The sequence below is a fragment of the Bombina bombina genome, chromosome 1, assembly GCF_027579735.1.
Source record: "Bombina bombina isolate aBomBom1 chromosome 1, aBomBom1.pri, whole genome shotgun sequence".
NCBI lineage: Eukaryota > Metazoa > Chordata > Amphibia > Anura > Bombinatoridae > Bombina > Bombina bombina.
The window spans coordinates 286,457,418-286,476,547 of NC_069499.1; the positions used below are offsets into that span (position 1 = coordinate 286,457,418).

General features: G+C 40.6%; 1 protein-coding gene across 3 annotated transcripts in view; it reads left to right on the top strand.

The window, feature by feature from the left end:
• The window catches only part of STEAP3 (STEAP3 metalloreductase), a 142,315-nt gene extending 123,782 nt beyond the window's left edge, over positions 1-18,533 (top strand). For all 3 annotated transcript variants that reach the window (XM_053698021.1, XM_053698023.1, XM_053698022.1), the window contains exons 4-5: positions 11,704-11,868; positions 17,081-18,533. In XM_053698021.1, coding sequence (XP_053553996.1) covers positions 11,704-11,868; positions 17,081-17,365 — 450 coding nt within the window. In that variant the 3' untranslated portion in view covers positions 17,366-18,533. The remainder of the gene's footprint in view (positions 1-11,703; positions 11,869-17,080) is intronic.
• Positions 18,534-19,130: the final 597 nt, after the last annotated feature.

The following is a 19,130-nucleotide window of genomic DNA, read 5'->3' on the forward strand; positions in this document are numbered from 1 at the left end:
GTTACACAATTTAGACGTAGTCCGTGCTCTAAAATTCTATTTAGAAGCTACAAAAGAGTTCAGACAAACTTCTTCTTTGTTTGTCGTCTATTCTGGTAAAAGGAGAGGTCAAAAAGCGACTTCTACCTCTCTTTCCTTTTGGCTTAAAAGCATCATCCGATTGGCTTACGAGACTGCCGGACGGCAGCCTCCTGAAAGAATCACAGCTCACTCCACTAGGGCTGTGGCTTCCACATGGGCCTTCAAGAACGAGGCTTCTGTTGATCAGATATGTAAGGCAGCGACTTGGTCTTCACTGCACACTTTTGCCAAATTTTACAAATTTGATACTTTTGCTTCTTCGGAGGCTATTTTTGGGAGAAAGGTTTTGCAAGCCGTGGTGCCTTCTGTTTAGGTAACCTGATTTGCTCCCTCCCTTCATCCGTGTCCTAAAGCTTTGGTATTGGTTCCCACAAGTAAGGATGACGCCGTGGACCGGACACACCAATGTTGGAGAAAACAGAATTTATGCTTACCCGATAAATTACTTTCTCCAACGGTGTGTCCGGTCCACGGCCCGCCCTGGTTTTTTAATCAGGTTTGATGAATTACTTTCTCTAACTACAGTCACCACGGCACCCTATAGTTTCTCCTGTTTTTTCCTCCTGTCCGTCGGTCGAATGACTGGGGTGGGCGGAGCCTAGGAGGGACTATATGGCCAGCTTTTGCTGGGGCTCTTTGCCATTTCCTGTTGGGGAAGAGAATATCCCACAAGTAAGGATGACGCCGTGGACCAGACACACCGTTGGAGAAAGTAATTTATCAGGTAAGCATAAATTCTGTTTTTCCTGTAAGTCAAAATCACTTTATTATGTATTGCAGGGCAGCCAGACTCTACTGTGTGTCTTTAGGGAGTATTTAAAAATGGGACATCACTTTTCACAATTATCAGATGCATCATATTTTTGTATATATATATATATATATATATATATATATATATATATATATATATATATGTATTTATGTGTTAATGTGTATATACACATATAAACACATAAATATATATGTATATAGTCATATACATATATATTTACAGGGAACACACATTTCCCATAGACCGCAATGTCGCACTTTTTTTTTCTAAAACCCCACTCCCACCAACTTTAGATGCCAAAAAACTGCTTAGTGCAGTTTTTTTTTTAATGCTAAATTTTTTATTTTAAAAGAATGCTACATTTTTTTAAAATTACATTGCCCTCTATTTTTGAGGGCATTTGGTGTATTTTCTGAGCGCTAATTGCTACTGTGATCTCGCAGTAGCAATAACCAGCTACTTTTAATGGCTGGTTAATTATCGCACGCCGGCAAATTGTGTGATAATTTAGCATTCCACTTGTAATCTAGCACTTTACAGTTACAGTTGAGCAAACCCATAATAGTTTGTCTGAACATATTGGCAAATAGATGAAGACTCCAGAAATAAGCACAAAAAAAACCCTGTATCTCTCAAATATCGAATTCCCGTTATCGCCTTCAAGGTTTTGTAAACGCAAAACAATATGTCACAGCTCACACTGAACATTTCTACACATTCACAAACATACACCTGTAATATAAGGGATATTCTAGTGCAGATGTTCTAATTTGCTAGAGCATGTAATTTCTTTCCTAAGATATGGAGAGTCCTCAATTACTAGTGGGAATATCACTCCTGGCCAGCAAGAGGCGGCAAAGAGCACCACAGCAAAGCTGTTAAGTGTCACTCCCCTACCCATAATCCTCAGTCATTCACTTTGCCTCTGTTAATGAAGGAGGTGACATTTTGGTGTCTGAAGAAAATTGGATTTTTTTCGCTACAAGCAAGTTTTTTTTTGGCATAGCTGTAGTCCACGTCAATCTCTACAGTAGAGTAGTGGTGGCTTTAAAGCAGTTAGGAACTTGTAAGGTGAGACAAGGGAGACCGTTTGTTTTCTGTTACATTTTACCCGGCTGGACTTGCTGGGCAGTTCCTGTTCAGTGCCGGGTTTGCCGGTCACATGACTTGCCTACTCGATGCGGAGTGGAGCGGCACAGTTTCTCCTCTGTGTCGGCTTGGTTCTCAGAGTCTCTCTGCTATTGTTTGAAAGTGTGGTAAGACTCCTCAGTAAACCTGAGGTGTAAAGTTGCCTGTACTGGTTCAGGGTATAGCTTGTATTGCGCATATAATAGTAGGTACTTTAACTACTTTTTTGTCCAAATTTTTTTTTCTCTGTGTGGGAATTTTTAGCTCAGGTTTTGAACAAATGTTTATTATGCCTACAAGCCCAAATTGTTTTGTCCATGGAATTTTGTGACTCATGTTTAGCTAGAACGCTAAAGTATAAGGATAAATGATTGCCCTCTGAGCCATACGTTTCTCAGGATGATGCTGTTCAGGCAATGTCACAGTTTTTTCCTCAAATGTCCCAAGCCTCTATGGCATCACATGCAGTGCTCTGTGATTCCTCTCAGCCTACTGGAGGAGTTTATTTGCCTGCAGATATTGCTGCTCATGTATCCTCTGCGGTATCTGTGGCATTATCTGCTTTTCCTATGCTAAAGGGAAAACGCAAAGGAAAATTAGGGATTCAGATAGTAAGGTTTCCGTTCCAACTTCTGCTACTCATGTTGCCCTCCTTCATAAGTCTGATGAGGATACGTCGGTAGCCTCTGAGGGTGAAATCTCAGATTCGGACAGTATAATTCCTTATTCTGATGCTGAATACACCTTTGTGTATTATTAATGGAGGTTTTGGCTCCTTTGGACGACTCAGATACACCTGTCCATTGTCAACCCTAAGAAATCTAGTAAACTTAATAAATACGATGTTCCTTCCTCTGTGAAAGGGTTTCCTGTTCCAGACTGTGCAACGGAAATTATTGCACAGGAATGGGAGAAGCCAAAGATACCTTTTTTCCCTGTCTCCTGTCTTTTAAAAAGAGGTTTCCTGTTGCTGACTCCATTAAAGATTCATGGTGCACGGTGCCTAAAGTAGAAGGGGCCATTTCTACTCTGGCTAAGAGAACTACTATTCCTATAGAGGATAGCTGCTCTTTTAAGGATACAATGGACAAAAAGCTGGAGGCTTATTTGAAGATGTATGTTCATCAGGGTCTTCAATGGCAACCTGCAGTTTGTATTGCCACTGTGTCAAGTGCGGCATCTTATTGGTACAACGCCTTTATTCCTTTATTTCTGATGCTACCATGCAAGTTATTAAACTGGGAGCCAAGATATCTGGCTTCGCTGTGCTAGCCCGCAGGGCGTAATGGCTAAAATCTTGGTTAGCTGATGTTACTTCCAAGTCCAAGCTTCTGGCGCTTCCTTACAAGGGTAAGACCTTGTCTGGACCTGGTCTGGCAGAAATAATTTCTGACATTACTGGTGGAAAAGGATCTTTCTTTTACAAAGATATGACGAGTCCACGGATTTCATCCTTACTTGTGGGATATTAACCTCCTGCTAACAGGAAGTGGCAAAGAGCACCACAGCAGAGCTGTATATATATAGCCCTTCCCCTCCACCCTCAGTCATTCTCTTTGCCTGTGTTATACTAGGAAGACATGGTAAAGTGAGGTGTTAGTTTTAGTTTCTTCAATCAAGAAGTTTTTTATTTTAAATGGTACCGGTGCATACTATTTTCCTCAGGGGGATATGGAAGAAGATTTCTGCCCTGAGGTTTGATGATCTTAGCATTTGTAACTAAGATCCACGCTGGTTCCCACAAGACTTTTGAAGGTAACCATGAGACATCTTCAGTGTGGAGACTGGTTTCATGCTACAAGCAGCATTAAGGTATGTGCAGCCTTTTTTTCTGAGGAGACTTGGTGTATCAGAACTGGCTGGCATTATTTCCCTGTATGGGAATCGGGTAAGCAGTAAAACCTATTTTAATAAGAGGGGTGTTACTGGAGTCCCTATTTTATATTTATCATTAGTTGATATTTGGGCATTAGGTGACATGGGAGACAATATAAAAAACAATGTTTTATGTTTTTTATTTTTTGGCACTTAAAACTTATTGGTTTTATGCTTGAGGGTTATATTGTGTGTGTATTTTTACTTTAGTGCAAAACTGCATTTCCATGCGGTGTTGTTTGGGCCTACTCCAACTTTTGACCTTAAGGGGCGGAGCCTATTTTGGCACAATTTCTTCAGGCTTCGCAGCAGCAAACAGTAACTCGGTGGCTCCTGGACTGTGTAGCTGGTCTGAAGGGTTGGAAACTTGATTCGAGTACCCTGGGGGCAGGTAGGCGCCACGCAGAGTGTATTTTTATCTATCTTTTGACTACATGTTGATATAAGTACTTCTTAAGCCTTATTTCTGCCCTTGCTTCTGGGTGCAGTAATTTTTGGATTATCCATCGATATTAAGTTAAATTTGGGAATAATTTAACGTTTTTTGTGCATTTTGGAAAAATTGTTCACTTTTTCTTTTCTTAAAGGCACAGTACACGTTTTTTTAATGTTTATTTTATGCTATAAATAAGTGTTTAAACGACTTTTGTGGTGTTACTAGTCTGTTCAACATGTCTGACATTGAGGTTTCTCATTGTTCTATGTGTTTAGAAGCTATTGTGCAGCCCCCTCTAACATTGTGTAACTTTTGTACTGAAAGGGCTTTACAATGTAAAAAGCATATTTAAAAAAAGTAAGTGTGCCTAGGGATGATTCTCAGTCTGAAGAGAATCAGGATATGCCTTACAATTCTCCCCAAGTGTCACAACCTTTTATGCCCACACAAGCGACGCCTAGTACTTCTAGTGCGTCTAATTCCTTTACTCTGCAGGAGATGGCTGCAGTTATGTTTACTACCCTTACAGAGGTATTGTCTAAATTACCAGTGTTGCAGGTTAAACGCAGTAGGTCAAGTATTAATATAAATACTGAATCCTCTGATGCTTTATTAGCTATTTCCGATGTTCCCTCACAGTGCTCTGAGTTGGGGATTGGGGAATAACTGTCCGAGGGTGAAATTTCTGATTCAGGGAATGTTTTGCCTCAGACAGATTCGGATGCTATGTCATTTAAATTTAAGCTTGATCACCTCTGCCTGTTGCTTAGGGAGGTTTTAGCGACTCTGGATGATTGTGATCCTATTGTGATTCCTCCAGAGAAATTGTGTAAAATGGATTAACATTTGGAAGTTCCTACTTACACTGATGTCGCTAAGAGAATTTCGGAAATTATTAGTAAGGAATCGGATAGACCAGGTATACCGTTTTCTCCCTTTCCTAATTTTAAGAAAATGTTTCCTATATCCGATACCATTCAGGACTCATGGTCCCTAAGGTAGAGGGAGCTATGTCTTCCCTAGCTAAGCATACTACTATACCCATTGAGGATAGTTGTGCTTTCGAGGATCCTATGGATAAGAAATTAGAGGGTCTACTAAAGAAATTATTTGTTAATCAGGGATTTCTTTTACAACCTACTGCTTGCATTGTTCCAGTAACTACTGCAGCAGCTTTTTGGTTTGAGGCTCTAGAAGAGTCTCTTAAGGTTGAGACTCCATTAGATGACATTCTAGATAGAATTAAGGCTCTTAAGCTAGCTAATTCTTTTATTACTGATGCCGCTTTTCAAATTGCTAAATTAGCGGCAAAAAATGCAGGATTTGCTATTTTAGCACGTAGAGCATTGTGGCTCAAATCTTGGTCTGCTGATGTGTCATCAAAACATAAGCTTTTAGCTATTCCCTTTAATGTTAAGACCCTTTTTGTGCCAGAATTGAAGGAGATCATTTCTGATATTACAGGAGGTAAGGGCCATGCCCTACCTCAGGATAGGTCGGTTAAAATGAGTGGTAAACAGAATAATTTTCGTTCCTTTCAGAACTTTAAAGGAGGACCCCCCGCTTCTTCTTCTTCCACAAAGCAGCATGAAGGGGTGGCCCCCGATCCGGGACCGGATCTAGTAGGGGGCAGACTTTCTTTCTTTGCTCAGGCTTGGGCAAGTGATGTTCAGGATTCCTGGGCACTAGAAATAGTGACCCACGGTTATCAATTGGAATTCAAGTATTTTCTCCCAAAAGGGAGATTTCATCATTCAAAATTATCTGCAAACCAGATAAAGAGAGAGGCGTTCTTACGCTGTGTAAAAGACCTTTTCACTATGGGAGTAATCTGTCCTGTTCCAAAATTGGAACAGGGACAGGGGTTTTACTCAAACCTATTTGTGGTCCCCAAAAAAGAGGGAACGTTCAGACCCATTTTTTGACCTCGTGTCTAAACAAATTTCTAAGAGTTCCATCATTCAAGATGGAGACAATTCGAACGATTTTGCCAGTGATCCAGGAGGGTCAATATATGACTACCGTGGATTTGAAGGATGCTTACCTTCATATTCCAATCCAAAAAATCATCGGTTTCTAAGGTTTGCTTTCTTGGACAAACATTATCAGTTTGTGGCTCTTCCTTTCGGGTTGGCACAGCACCAAGAATCTTCACAAAGGTTCTAGGGTCTCTTTTGGCGGTTCTCAGACCGCAAGGGATAGCGGTGGCGCCTTATCTGGACGATATTCTGATTCAGGCGTTAACATATCATCTGACCATAACTCACACGGACACAGTATTGTATTTTCTGAGGTGAACATAGAGAAGAGTTCACTTGTTCCACAGACGAGGGTTCCTTTTCTGGGAACTCTGATAGCCATGAAAGTATTTCTGATGGAGGTCAGAAAATCAAAGATTTTGAATACTTGCCGAGCACTTCTCTTCATTCCTCGGCCATCAGTGGCTCAGTGTATGGAGGTAATCGGATTAATGGTAGCGGCAATGGTCCTTTCCAACATCCAAATCTAATTTCTCTACAACTGACTGCATGGAGATTGAACGCTTGATTTTATCGAAGCGAGGATTCTCTGGTTCAGTTATCAATACTTTGATACAGGCTAGAAAGCCTGTCACTAGAAAAATCTATCATAAGATATGGCGTAAATTTCTTTTTGGTGTGAATCCAAGGGTTACTCATGGAGTAAAGTTAGGATTCCTAGGATTTTGTCTTTTCTCCAAGAAGGATTGGAGAAAGGGTTATCAGCAAGTTCCTTATAGGGACAAATTTCAGCTTTGTCAATTCTGTTTCACAAACGTTTGGCAAATGTATCAGATGTTCAATCTTTTTGTCAGGCTCTATCTAGAATTAAGCCTGTATTTAGACCTATTACTCCTCCCTGGAGTTTGAATTTAGTTCTTCGAGTTCTGCAAGGGGTTCCGTTTGAACCTATGCATTCCATAGATATTAAACTATTATCTTGGAAAGTTCTGTTTTTGGTTGCTATTTCTTCTGCTCGAAGAGTTTCTGAGCTTTCAGCATTATAGTGTGATTCACCTTATCTCATATTTCATTCTGATAAGGTGGTTTTTACGTACCAAACCTGGGTTCCTTCCTAAGGTTGTTTTGAATAAGAATATTAATCAGGAAATTGTTGTTCCTTCCTTGTGTCCTAATCCTTCTTCTAAGAAGGAGCGTCTGTTATATAACTTGGACGTGGTCCATGCCTTAAAGTTTTACTTACAGGCAACTAAGGATTTCCATCAATCATCTTCATTATTCATTGTTTATTCTGGAAAGCGTAGGGGTCAGAAAGCTACGGCTACCTCTCTTTCTTTTTGGCTGAGAAGTATCATCCGCCTGGCATATGAGACTGCTGGACAGCAGCCTCCTGAAAGAATTACGTCTCATTCTTCTAGGGCTGTGGCTTCCACATGGGCTTTTAAAAACGATGCATCTGTGGAACAGATTTCTAAGGCTGCGACTTGGTCGTCCCTTCACACTTTTTCCAAATTTTACAAATTTGATACTTTTGCTTCTTCTGAGGCTATCTTTGGGAGAAAGGTTCTTCAAGCAGTGGTGCCTTCCGTTTAGGTTCCTGTCTATTGCTTTGGTATTGGTTTCCCACAAGTAAGGATGAAATCTGTGGACTCGTCATATCTTTGTAAAAGAAAACTAAATTTATGCTTACCTGATAAATTACTTTCTTTTATGATATGACGAGTCCACGGCCCAACCTGTTCTTTTTAAGACAGTTTTTCTTTATATTTTTTGTAAACTTCAGTCACCTCTGCACCTTTTTAGCCTTTCCTTTTTCTCTTCCTATACCTTCAGCCAAATGACTGAGGGTGGAGGGGAAGGGGAGGGGCTATATATACAGCTCTGCTGTGGTGCTCTTTGCCACTTCCTGTTAGCAGGAGGTTAATATCCCACAAGTAAGGATGAAATCCGTGGACTCGTCATATCGTAAAAGAAAGTAATTTATCAGGTAAGCATAAATTTAGTTTTTCTACCACAAGACAAGAAGAATAGATCTAAAGGACGTCAAAGTAATTTTTGTTCCTTTCGTAAATTCAAAGGAAATTCTTCCTCTCCCTCTTCCAAGCAGGAACAGTCCAAGTCTTCTTGGAAACCCAATCAGTCTTGGAACAAGGGGAAGCAATCTAAGAAACCCGCAGCTGAGGTTTGCCCCCGATCCGGGATCGGATCAAGTGGGGGGCAGACTTTCTCTGTTTTATCAAGCAGGATATGAGATGTTCCAGATCCCTGGCCCTGTGGACATCGTATCTCGGGGTTACAGAATAGAATTCAAGACTTTTCCTCCCAGAGGCAGGTTCCACCTCTCAAGATTATCTACAGACCAGATAAAAAGAGAGGCATTCTTGAATTGCGTTCGGGACCTTTCTTCCCTGGGAGTGATAGTTGCAGTTCCTGTAAGGGAACAGGGTTTAGTATTCTATTCAAATCTGTTTGTGGTTCCCAAAAAAGAGGAAACTTTTTGTCCTATTCTAGACCTAAAGTGTCTCAACAATTTTATCAGGGTACCGTCCTTCAAAATGGAAACCATTCGTTCCATTCTTCCCTTGGTCTGAGAGGGTCAGTTCATGACAACCATAGACTGGAAGGATGCGTATCTTCATGTTGCCATTCACAGGGATCATCACAAGTTCCTGAGATTCGCATTTCTAGACAAACATTTTCAGTTTGTGGCTCTTCCGTTTGGCTTTGCCACAGCTCCCAGAATTTTCACAAAGGTTCTGGGGGCTCTCTTGGCAGTGTTCAGGCCTCAGGGAATTGCAGTGGCACCCTACCTGGACAACATATTGATTCAGGCGCCATCTTTTCAACAAGCAAACTCTCATAGAGAGATCTTGTTGTCTTTTCTACATTTCCACAGATAGAAAGTGAATTTGGAAAAGAGTTCCCTTGTTCCAGCTACAAGGGTAGTTTTCTTAGGGACCATAATAGATTCTCTATCTATGAAAATTTTTCTGACGGAGGTCAGAAAATCCAAAATTCTTTCCTCTTGCCTCTCTCTGCAGTCTACTGTTCGACCATCCATTGCTCAATGTATGGAGGTAATTGGTCTGATGGTTGCTTCCATGGACATCATTCCCTTTGCTTGATACTATTTGAGAGCTATGCAGTTATGCATGCTCAGGCAATGGAACAGGGTCCATTTGGATCTGTCTCAGAGGATAGATCTAGATCAGTCGACAAGAGACTCTCTCCCGTGGTGGCTTTCTCAGGAGCATCTGTCTCGGGGCACATGCTTCTGAAGACCTTCCTGGGTGATTGTAACCACGGACGCCAGCCTGCTGGGCTGGGGAGCAGTCTGGGATTCGTTAAAGGCACAGGGACTATGGACTCAGGAGGAGTCTGCTCTCCCATAAATATTTTGGAGTTGAGAGTGATTTAAAATGCTCTAATGGCTTGACCTCAGTTGTCCTTAGCCCGGTTTATCAGTTTCCAGTTGCACAATATCACCTCAGTGGCTTACATCAATACCAGGGAGGAACTCTGAGTTCCTTAGCCATGAAGGAGGTGGCTCGGATTGTTCAGTTGGCGGAAGCTCACAATTGCTGTCTTTCTGCCATCCACATTCAAGGTGTGGACAACTGGGAAGCGGACTTCCTAAGCAGATATACATTTCATCCCATCAGGAGGTGTTCTCCAGGATAACCCTTAAATGAGGGATGCCGGTGATGGATCTGATGGCATCTCGATAGAATGCCAAGCTTCCAAGGTACGGTTCAAGGTCGAGAGATCCGCAGGCCGCCCTGATAGATGCTCTGGCGGTTCCTTGGGATTTCAGTCTGGCATATCTGTTTCCTCCGTTTGCTCTCCTTCCACGGGTCATTGCTTGTATCAAACAGGAGAGAGCGTCTGTAATTCTAATAGCTCCTGCGTGGCCTCGCAGGATCTGGTATGCAGACCTAGTGAAGATGTCATCTCTTTCACCTTGGAGGCTGCCTCTGAGGAAAGACCTTATATCTCAGGGTCCATTCCTTCATCCAAACCTTGTTTCTCTGAAGCTGACTGCTTGCAGATTAAAAGTTATTAGTTCTGTCTAAGCGTGGTTTTTATGAGTCGGTCATTGAGACCATGATTCAGGCTCACAAGCCTGTTACTAGAAAGATTTACCATAAGGTATGACGTAAATACCTTTATTAGTGCGAATCCAAGGGCTAATATTGGAGTAGGGTCAGGATTCCTAGGATTTTGTCTTTTCTCCAGGAATTGTCAGCCAGTTCTCTGAAGGGTCAGATTTCTGCATAATCTATTTTGTTGCATAAGCGTCTGGCGGATGTGCCAGACGTTCAATTCTTTTGTCAGGCCCTGGTCAGAATCAGGCCTGTGTTTAAGTCTGTTGCTCCTCCTTGGAGCCTTAACCTTGTTCTTAAAGTTTTGCAGTAGGCTCCGTTTGAGCCATTCCATTCCATAGATATAAAGTTGTTATTTTGGAAGGTTTTGTTTCTTATTGCTATTTCTTCTGCTCAGGGAGTCTCAGAACTCTCGGCTTTGCAGTGTGATTCGCCTTACCTTATTTTTCATGCTGATAAGGCGGTTCTTCGTACTAAAGTGGGATTTCTCCCTAAAGTAGTTTCAGATATAGAAGGAACAACAATTTCCTGATTAATATTTCTATGTCCTAATCCTCCTCCTCATAATGAACGTTTGTTACACAACTAAAATTCTACCTTCAGGCGACTAAGGATTTTTGCAGTCCTCTATCCTGTTTGTTTGTTTCTCTGGAAAGCGTAAAGGTCAGAAAGCTACTGCTACTTCTCTTTCTCTCTGGTTGAGAAGTATAATTAATTTTGCTTATGTGACTGCTAGTCAGCAGCCTCTTGAGAGAATTACAAGGCTGCAACTTGGTTCTCTCTGGATACTTTATTCAAATGTTATACTTTTGCCTCGGCTGAGTGGTGGTGCCTTCTGTTTAAGTATGCCTTCTTTTGTTTTCCCTCCCTAGTCATCTGTGTCCTCTAGCTTGAGTATTGGTTCCCACTAGTAATTGATGATGTGGTGGACTCTCCATATCATAGGAAAGAAAACAAAATTTATGCTTCCCTGATAAATTTGATGACGCCGTGGACTCTCCATATCCGGAAATAAATAAATTTATCAGGTAAGTATAAATTTTGTTTTTTGCACTGTTGAGATTTCAGTGAATTGAAGCATAACATTTTTGCAGTCACCACTTCCATAGTTTGGTTATGTATCCTCTTGGGAACTGTAAAAAGTAAAATTTAGTAAGTTACACATATTCAAACAGGAACTTTTTGGGAGAAAAAAACCCCCCAAAATTTCTAGAAGTTTAATTAATTCTATTCTCTGGTATGTATTGTCTGTCTGTTTTCTGTAGGTGTTTTCTGAGCTTCGTCTTTTTTTCTTTTTTTTTCTTTCTTTTTTTTTAACCTCACAAGATTAAACAAGATATTAGTAATGGCTGGGTAGAAGAGGAGGTCTGGAGGATGGAGTTATATGTTTCTGCTGGGATTCTAGCATTCGGAGTGCTATCCATACTTGCTGTTACTTCGATTCCATCAGTTACAAATTCCTTGAATTGGCGTGAGTTCACCTTCATCCAGGTGAGTGTTTTGTCTGCTGCCCTCTCAAACACACACACGGTCACAGTCTGCAGCTCTTTGCATCCATTGCCTTCTCACACACATACGTAATACTTTAACAATATAAACTATTGTAAGGAACTCAGTACCAGGTCCACGTGAGTGGGCGCCCATGCTCAGGTTGTTTTGGTGAGGTTGTGCATGACTTATCAGACTTCAGTACTCGGTGACACTGACTATATATTTGTAGCATGCACGACTTTCTACCGTGCACGCTACAGTAGCATCCAATCTCCATCAATTTATGCACGCACCCGTGATGCACACACTTGATTGGACTAACAATCAATAACGCATGTGCAAGCTCACTAGAATTATGGGGAGCATTGGTAACACCTGACAGCATAATAGTTTACAGAAACCTACTGATAATGGAAGGCAGATCACAGGGCTACAGGCCCTGTTAATAGTTTATGCAAAAATGAGCGTCGTTAGCACTCAAGGGGAACAAAAGTCATATTTTAATTCAACATTTGCAAAAATGTTTCCTTTAAACATATCACTGCATGAATGACAAGTTTGAACATGCATCTGCCATCGTAGCAGAGTAGGCCATACACGGCACATGTGCACAAACTTCCCGAGTCACATTGACGCCATCAGCAGGAAAACCCACTTTCACAAGGCCTACTACTATGTCTGCATCACATTCTATTTCTAGCAAAATAATTTTTAAAAGCACACCAGTGCACTTTTTTTTTTTTTTTTAAACGTCCCTTTAATGTGGGTCTCTAAAAACGATCCCAATCCACTAAATAAAATAGAACCCATATCTAATCACAAGTCATAACAATAGCTCTAATCCTATAATATAAAAGGCCAAGTGTGTTTGTCCAAAGCTGTCATACGCAGTAGAGACAGCGCGAGGACAAACGCACCTGGCCTTCAACACATTGACCTAGCGCCTGGGCCGACTGTGCGTGACGGGGCCAGGCGTGACAGGGCGGGACTTGGTGTGATGCGGGTGGGGCCGGGCGTGGCATGGGCGGGGCTGAGTGGGGCCGTGCGGACGCCAGGTGGGAGAGAGAAAGCTCAAAAGAGGGGGGATAGAGAGAGAGAGCAAAATAGGGGAGATAGAGAGAGGAAGAGAGACGGCAAAAGAAAGGGGGAGGGAGAGCAAAAGAAAAGGGGGAGAGAGAGAGAGCAAAATGGGGGAGAGAGCAAAAGAGAGGGAGACAGCAAAAGAGAGGCGGGAGAAAGGGGAGAGCAAAAGAGGGGAGAGAGAGCAAAAGAGGGAAGAGAGAGGGGATAGAAAGAGAGAAAAAGAGGGGGGATAGAGAGCAATAGAGGGAGAGAGACAGCGCAAAAGAGGGGGGAGAGAGAGCAAAAGAGGGGGAGAGAGAGCAAAAGAGAGGGAGAGAGCAATAGGAGGGGAGAGAAAGCAAAAGAAGGGAGAGAGCGCACAAAAGAGAGGAGGGGGAGAGAGCAAAAGAGGGAGGAAAGAGAGGGGGAGAGAGCAAAAGAGAGGGGGGGGAGAGAGAGCAAAAGAGGGGGGGATAGAGAGAGAAAAAGAGAGGGGGAGAGAAAGAGCAAAAGAAAGGGAGAGAGAGCAAAAGAGAGGGGGGATAGAGAGAGCAAGAGAGAGGGGGGATAGAGAGAGCAATTGCAATTGCGTATCCTATCTTTTTAATGGGATTTGCCTAACGCTATTATGATCGCCTGAAAAAGTGAGCGGTAGACCCTCTCCTGTCCAGACTCCTACCGCATATAAAAGTCAGTAGATAAGAGCTTTATGTTACGGCGTTAGCCCATAAAACTTAACTAAAGTGCTACAAAGTACACTAACACCCATAAACTACCTATTAACCCCTAAACCGAGCCCCCCCCCCCACATCGCAAAAACACTATAATAAAATTATTTAACCCCTAATCTGCCGACCGGACATCGCTGCCACTTTAATAAATGTATTAACCCCTAAACCGCCACACTCCCGCCTCGCAAACACTAGTTAAATTTTATTAACCTCTAATCTGCCGTCCCTAACATCGCCGACACCTACCTACATTTATTAACCCCTAATCTGCCGCAACCAATGTCGCCGCTACTATATTAAATTTATTAACCCCTAAATCTAACCCTAACCCCCTAAATTAAATATAATTTAAATAAAACAAACTTAAATTACTACTATTAAATAAATTAATTCTATTTAAAACTAAATACTTACCTATAAAATAAACCCTAAGATAGCTACAATATAAATAATAATTACATTGTAGCCATCTTAGGGTTTATTTTTATTTTACAGGCAACTTTGTATTTATTTTAACTAGTTACAATAGTTATTAAATAGTTATTAACTATTTAATAACTACCTAGCTAAAATAAGTACAAAAGTACCTGTAAAATAAACCCTAACCTAAGTTACAATTACACCTAACACTACACTATAATTAAACTAATTACCTAAACTACTTACAATTAATTACAATTAAATTAAATAAACTAAATTACGGGGGAAAAAACACACTAAATTACAGAAAATAATAAAAGAATTACAAGAATTTTAAACTAATTACACCTAATCTAATCCCCCTAATAAAATAAAGCCCCCCAAAATAATAAAATTCCCTATACTAAATTACAAATAGCCCTTAAAAGGGCCTTTTGCGGGGCATTGCCCCAAAGTAATCAGCTCTTTCACCTGTAAAAAAAAAAATACAATACTCACCACCCATGCACCCAACTCTACTCTAAAACCCACCCAATCCCCCCTTTAAAAAACCTAACACTACCCCTTTGAAGATCACCCTACCTTGAGCCGTCTTCACCCAGCCAGGCACAAGTGATCCTCTAGAGGGTCCGAAGTCTTCATCCTATCCGGCCAGAAGAGGACATCCAGACCGGCAGAAGGCTTCATCCAGGTGGCATCTTCTATCTTCATCCTTCCGGAGCGGGTCCATCTTCAAGACATCCGACACGGAGCATCCTCTTCATCCGACGGCCGACGACTGAATGACTGGTCCTTTAAGTGACGTCATCCAAGATGGCATCCCTTGAATTCCGATTGGCTGATAGAATCCTATCAGCCAATTGGAATTAGGGTAGGAAAAATCATATTGGCTGATGCAATCAGCCAATAGGATTGAGCTTGCATTCTATTGGCTGTTCCAATCAGCCAATAGACTGCGAGGTCAATCCTATTGGCTGATTGCATCAGCCAATAGGATTTTTCCTACCTTAATTCCGATTAGCTGATAGGATTCTATCAGCCAATCGGAATTCAAGGGACGTGATCTTGGATGACGTCACTTAAAGGACTCGTCAGCAGTCGGATGAAGAGGATGCCCCGCGTCGTATGTCTTGAAGATGGACCCGCTCCGGAAGGATGAAGATAGAAGATGCCGCCTGGATGAAGCCTTCTGCCGGTCTGGATGTCCTCTTCTGGCCGGATAGGATGAAGACTTCGGACCCTCTGGAGGACCACTTGTGCCCGGCTGGGTGAAGACGGCTCAAGGTAGGGTGATCTTCAAGGGGGTAGTGTTAGGTTTTTTAAAGGGGGGATTGGGTGGGTTTTAGAGTAGGGTTGGGTGTGTGGGTGGTGGGTTTTAATGTTGGGGGGGTATTGTATTTTTTTTTTACAGGTGAAAAAGCTGATTACTTTGGGGCAATGCCCCGCAAAAGGCCCTTTTAAGCGCTATTTGTAATTTAGTATAGGGTAGGGAATTTTATTATTTTGGGGGGCTTTTTTATTTTATTAGGGGGATTAGATTAGGTGTAATTAGTTTAAAATTCTTGTAATTCTTTTTTATTTTCTGTAATTTAGTGTTTGCGTTTTTTTCCGTAATTTAGTTTATTTAATTGTAATTAATTGTAAGTAGTTTAGGTAATTAGTTTAATTATAGTGTAGTGTTAGGTGTAATTGTAACTTAGGTTAGGATTTATTTTAACTAGGAAGTTATTAAATAGTTAATAACTATTTAATAACTATTGAACCTAGTTAAAATAAATACAAAGTTGCCTATAAAATAAATATAAATCCTAAGCTAGCTACAATGAAACTGTTAGTTATGTATAGGTAAGTATTTAGTTTTAAATAGGAATAATTTTATTTAATTTTAGTAAATTTATTTAGATGTATTTAAATTATATTTAAGTTAGAGGGGTGTTAGACTTAGGTTTAAGGGTTAATAAATTTATTATAGTGGCGGCGGCAGATTAGGGGTTAATAAATTTAATATAGTTGCGGCGACGTTGGGGGGGGGGCAGATTAGGGGTTAATAACTATAACGTAGGTGTCAGCGATGTTGGGGGCAGTAGATTAGGGGTTCATAAGTATAATGTAGGTGGCGGCGGTGTCCGGAGCGGCATATTAGGGGTTAATAATATAATGTAGGTGTCAGCGATAGCGGGGGCGGCAGATTAGGGGTTAATAAGTGTAAGATTAGGGGTGTTTAGACTCGGGGTTCGTGTTAGGTGCAGACATAAAATTCCTTTCCCCATAGGAAACAATGGGGCTGCGTTAGAAGCTGAACGCTGCTTTTTTGCAGGTGTTAGGTTTTTTTCAGCCAGCTCAGCCCCATTGTTTCCTATGGGGAAATTGTGCACGAGCACGTTTTGACAGCTTACCGCTACCGTAAGCAACGCTAGTATTGAGGTGAGATGTGGAGCTAAATTCTGCTCTACGCTCACCTTTTTGCGGCTAACGCCAGGTTTAAAAAAACCTGTTTTACCAGCGTTACTTTTGGTGAGCGGTGAGGAAAAACTGTGCGTTAGCAACGCACCCCTGTTGCCGCAAAACTCGTAATCTCGCCGTGTATTTGGCTACAAGGTTTTTATGTTTTTTAAATAAATGTTGTAAACTTTGCAAACAGTTTGTCAGTGTTATATGATGGAAAAATAGAATGCAAACAAATTCAAAATGTTCTTCAGCTTTGTGATTATATATTTTTGGATTGAGTAAAAAAGATAAATCTCTGTTCCAATTAGCTTCCTATTCATGTAAAGGCTGTAGCAAAAACAGTGTATAACCGCTTAATTCCCGTCTTTTACTTGCAGGGGACTTTGATAAACTTCAGATATTTCTTTAAAATAAAAATAGTAATAAAAAAAATATCACAGTGGTTTCTGCAGCTTAATCAAGAAATTGTGTAGAGATAACAGGATAGCAGCTCTAATTCCTGCAGCGTTAAGAGTATCCTGTTTAAGCCCTAAATCTGTTTTTATTTGCAGTCTAAGCTGGGATTTGCTGCCCTGGTAATCAGCACCCTGCACACGCTCCTGTTTGGGTGGAAACGAGCATTTGATGGAACTCGCTACAAGTTTTATTTGCCGCCAACCTTCACTCTTACTCTGCTTGTGCCTTTTGCAGTCATCTTGGCGAAAATTGTGCTTTTTTTGCCATGTGTTGATCGGAGGTTGCTGAGAATCAGGAGGGGATGGGAGAAGAATGGGTCTGTAAAGTTTCACTTGGCAAATAATAACCAGGATTTAACCGAAACTATTAGTCATCTATAAATGAGTCAAGTGAAAAACCGCAGTCGTTTTAGACCTTTCTAGTGCCTGACGCCCAGAAATGTGCTGCCAACCCTTAGAGAATTCAGCTGTAACTATCTTAATCTGAAGAAATCAGTTCCTGCCGTAAAGTGCACAATTCCTTTCTCAGTGTTCTGTATTAGTTTGAACTGGTTTATTGGTTGCCTATTTACATGTGTGTGTGTGTTTCCAGGTCTGTGTGTATGTACATTTGTGCAAATATGTAGATTCCATATATAAACATATGTGTCAGATAATAGTATCTCACTGTTCCAGCAAGTTGTTATTTTTTTCTTCAAGTGGTGCTTTATAAACTACACTTGTTCTGGTGTTTCTTGTAGTAATATTCAGACACGGTATTTACATGGTTACTACTGCCACTGTCCTTTTTAAATTTGACAAATCTATATCCCTTTAGACTGTGCCCACCTCCAAAAAGTGTAGAGCTGCAGGCCATGTTTACTTTCCCAATTGTCCCAGACACTTACTGTGCTCCCTGCCTATGTGGCACTCCACACTCATAATAACTTTCACTAGAAGCATCTCTGCTAGTACATTGCAAAAATACACCTAGTTAACAATGAAATCCATGTGTGCACACTTCAATTCGTACTATAGTGAAAAGCCAGTCTTCAGAATACATATATTATAATGATTCACACTCAGATCAGTACAGTTTACCTGAAATGGGAGTCCCATAAAGAAGACTAAGCCCATCTTAAAGCCGGTTGCTTTATCGTGATTTAGAAACAGAACGGATCCCTCTGAGAGTAACTAAGCATTTCCTACTAAAAGTGTAGTCACACCGGGCGTTATGTAGTGGCCTGAGTGCTGCCAGATGTTTTACTTATTTCAAATATAAGAGCAGGTGTCATTTATTTTATGTATAAAATGTGTTTCTTTATTTCTTCTCTCATGAATTACTTGCTGCATTATTGAGATGTTACACATTTTTAATGGGTTCTTTATATACATTTTTTATAGAAAGATTTGCTTTATTTTATAAATGAGTTTGATATTTCTTCTATAAATATCTACCTATGAGAAAAAACAAAACTAACAAATGTCTCAAATACCTGCACAAATGTGTAACTATTTATGCTGCAGTGTTGTAGTGTACAACTAGCTCTAATAAATGAAATGTACATCATATTCTGTCATGTTGTTTTTGTATGTAGATAGCCTGAAAACAAATTTTCAAAGGGACTCAAATTTAAGCTTTCATAGTTTAGATAGAAGTCAACTGAACATTTCTTAAAACTGCAAGCTGTTATCAAATTTAATTTGTTCTCTTGGTATCCTTTCTTGAAAAATACTTGACTAGACCTGCAAGTATTCAGGATTCTTTATTAGTTAAATGAATCTCAAAAATGGACGAGATCTGTGATATTCGCCTCTCTCTAGCACCGGATTTATTAGGTAAAATATCTGCACTTGCACAGCATTAGTGCGATAATAAAATAAGTCAATTAAAAAAATGCAGTCGTTTTAGACCTTTCTAGTGCCTGTCGCCCAGAAATGTGCTGCCCACCCTTAAAGAATTCAGCCGTAACTATCTTAATCTGAAGAAATCAGTTCCTGCCGTAAAGTGCACAATTCCTTTGTCAGTGTTCTGTATTAGTTTGAACTGGTTTATTGGTTGGTGACTCAAAAAGTGTAAATATAAAAGACTCTCCAATTTACTTCCATTAAAAAAAATGTGCAAAGTTGTTTAAAATTACATGCTGTATCTGGATCATAAAAATTT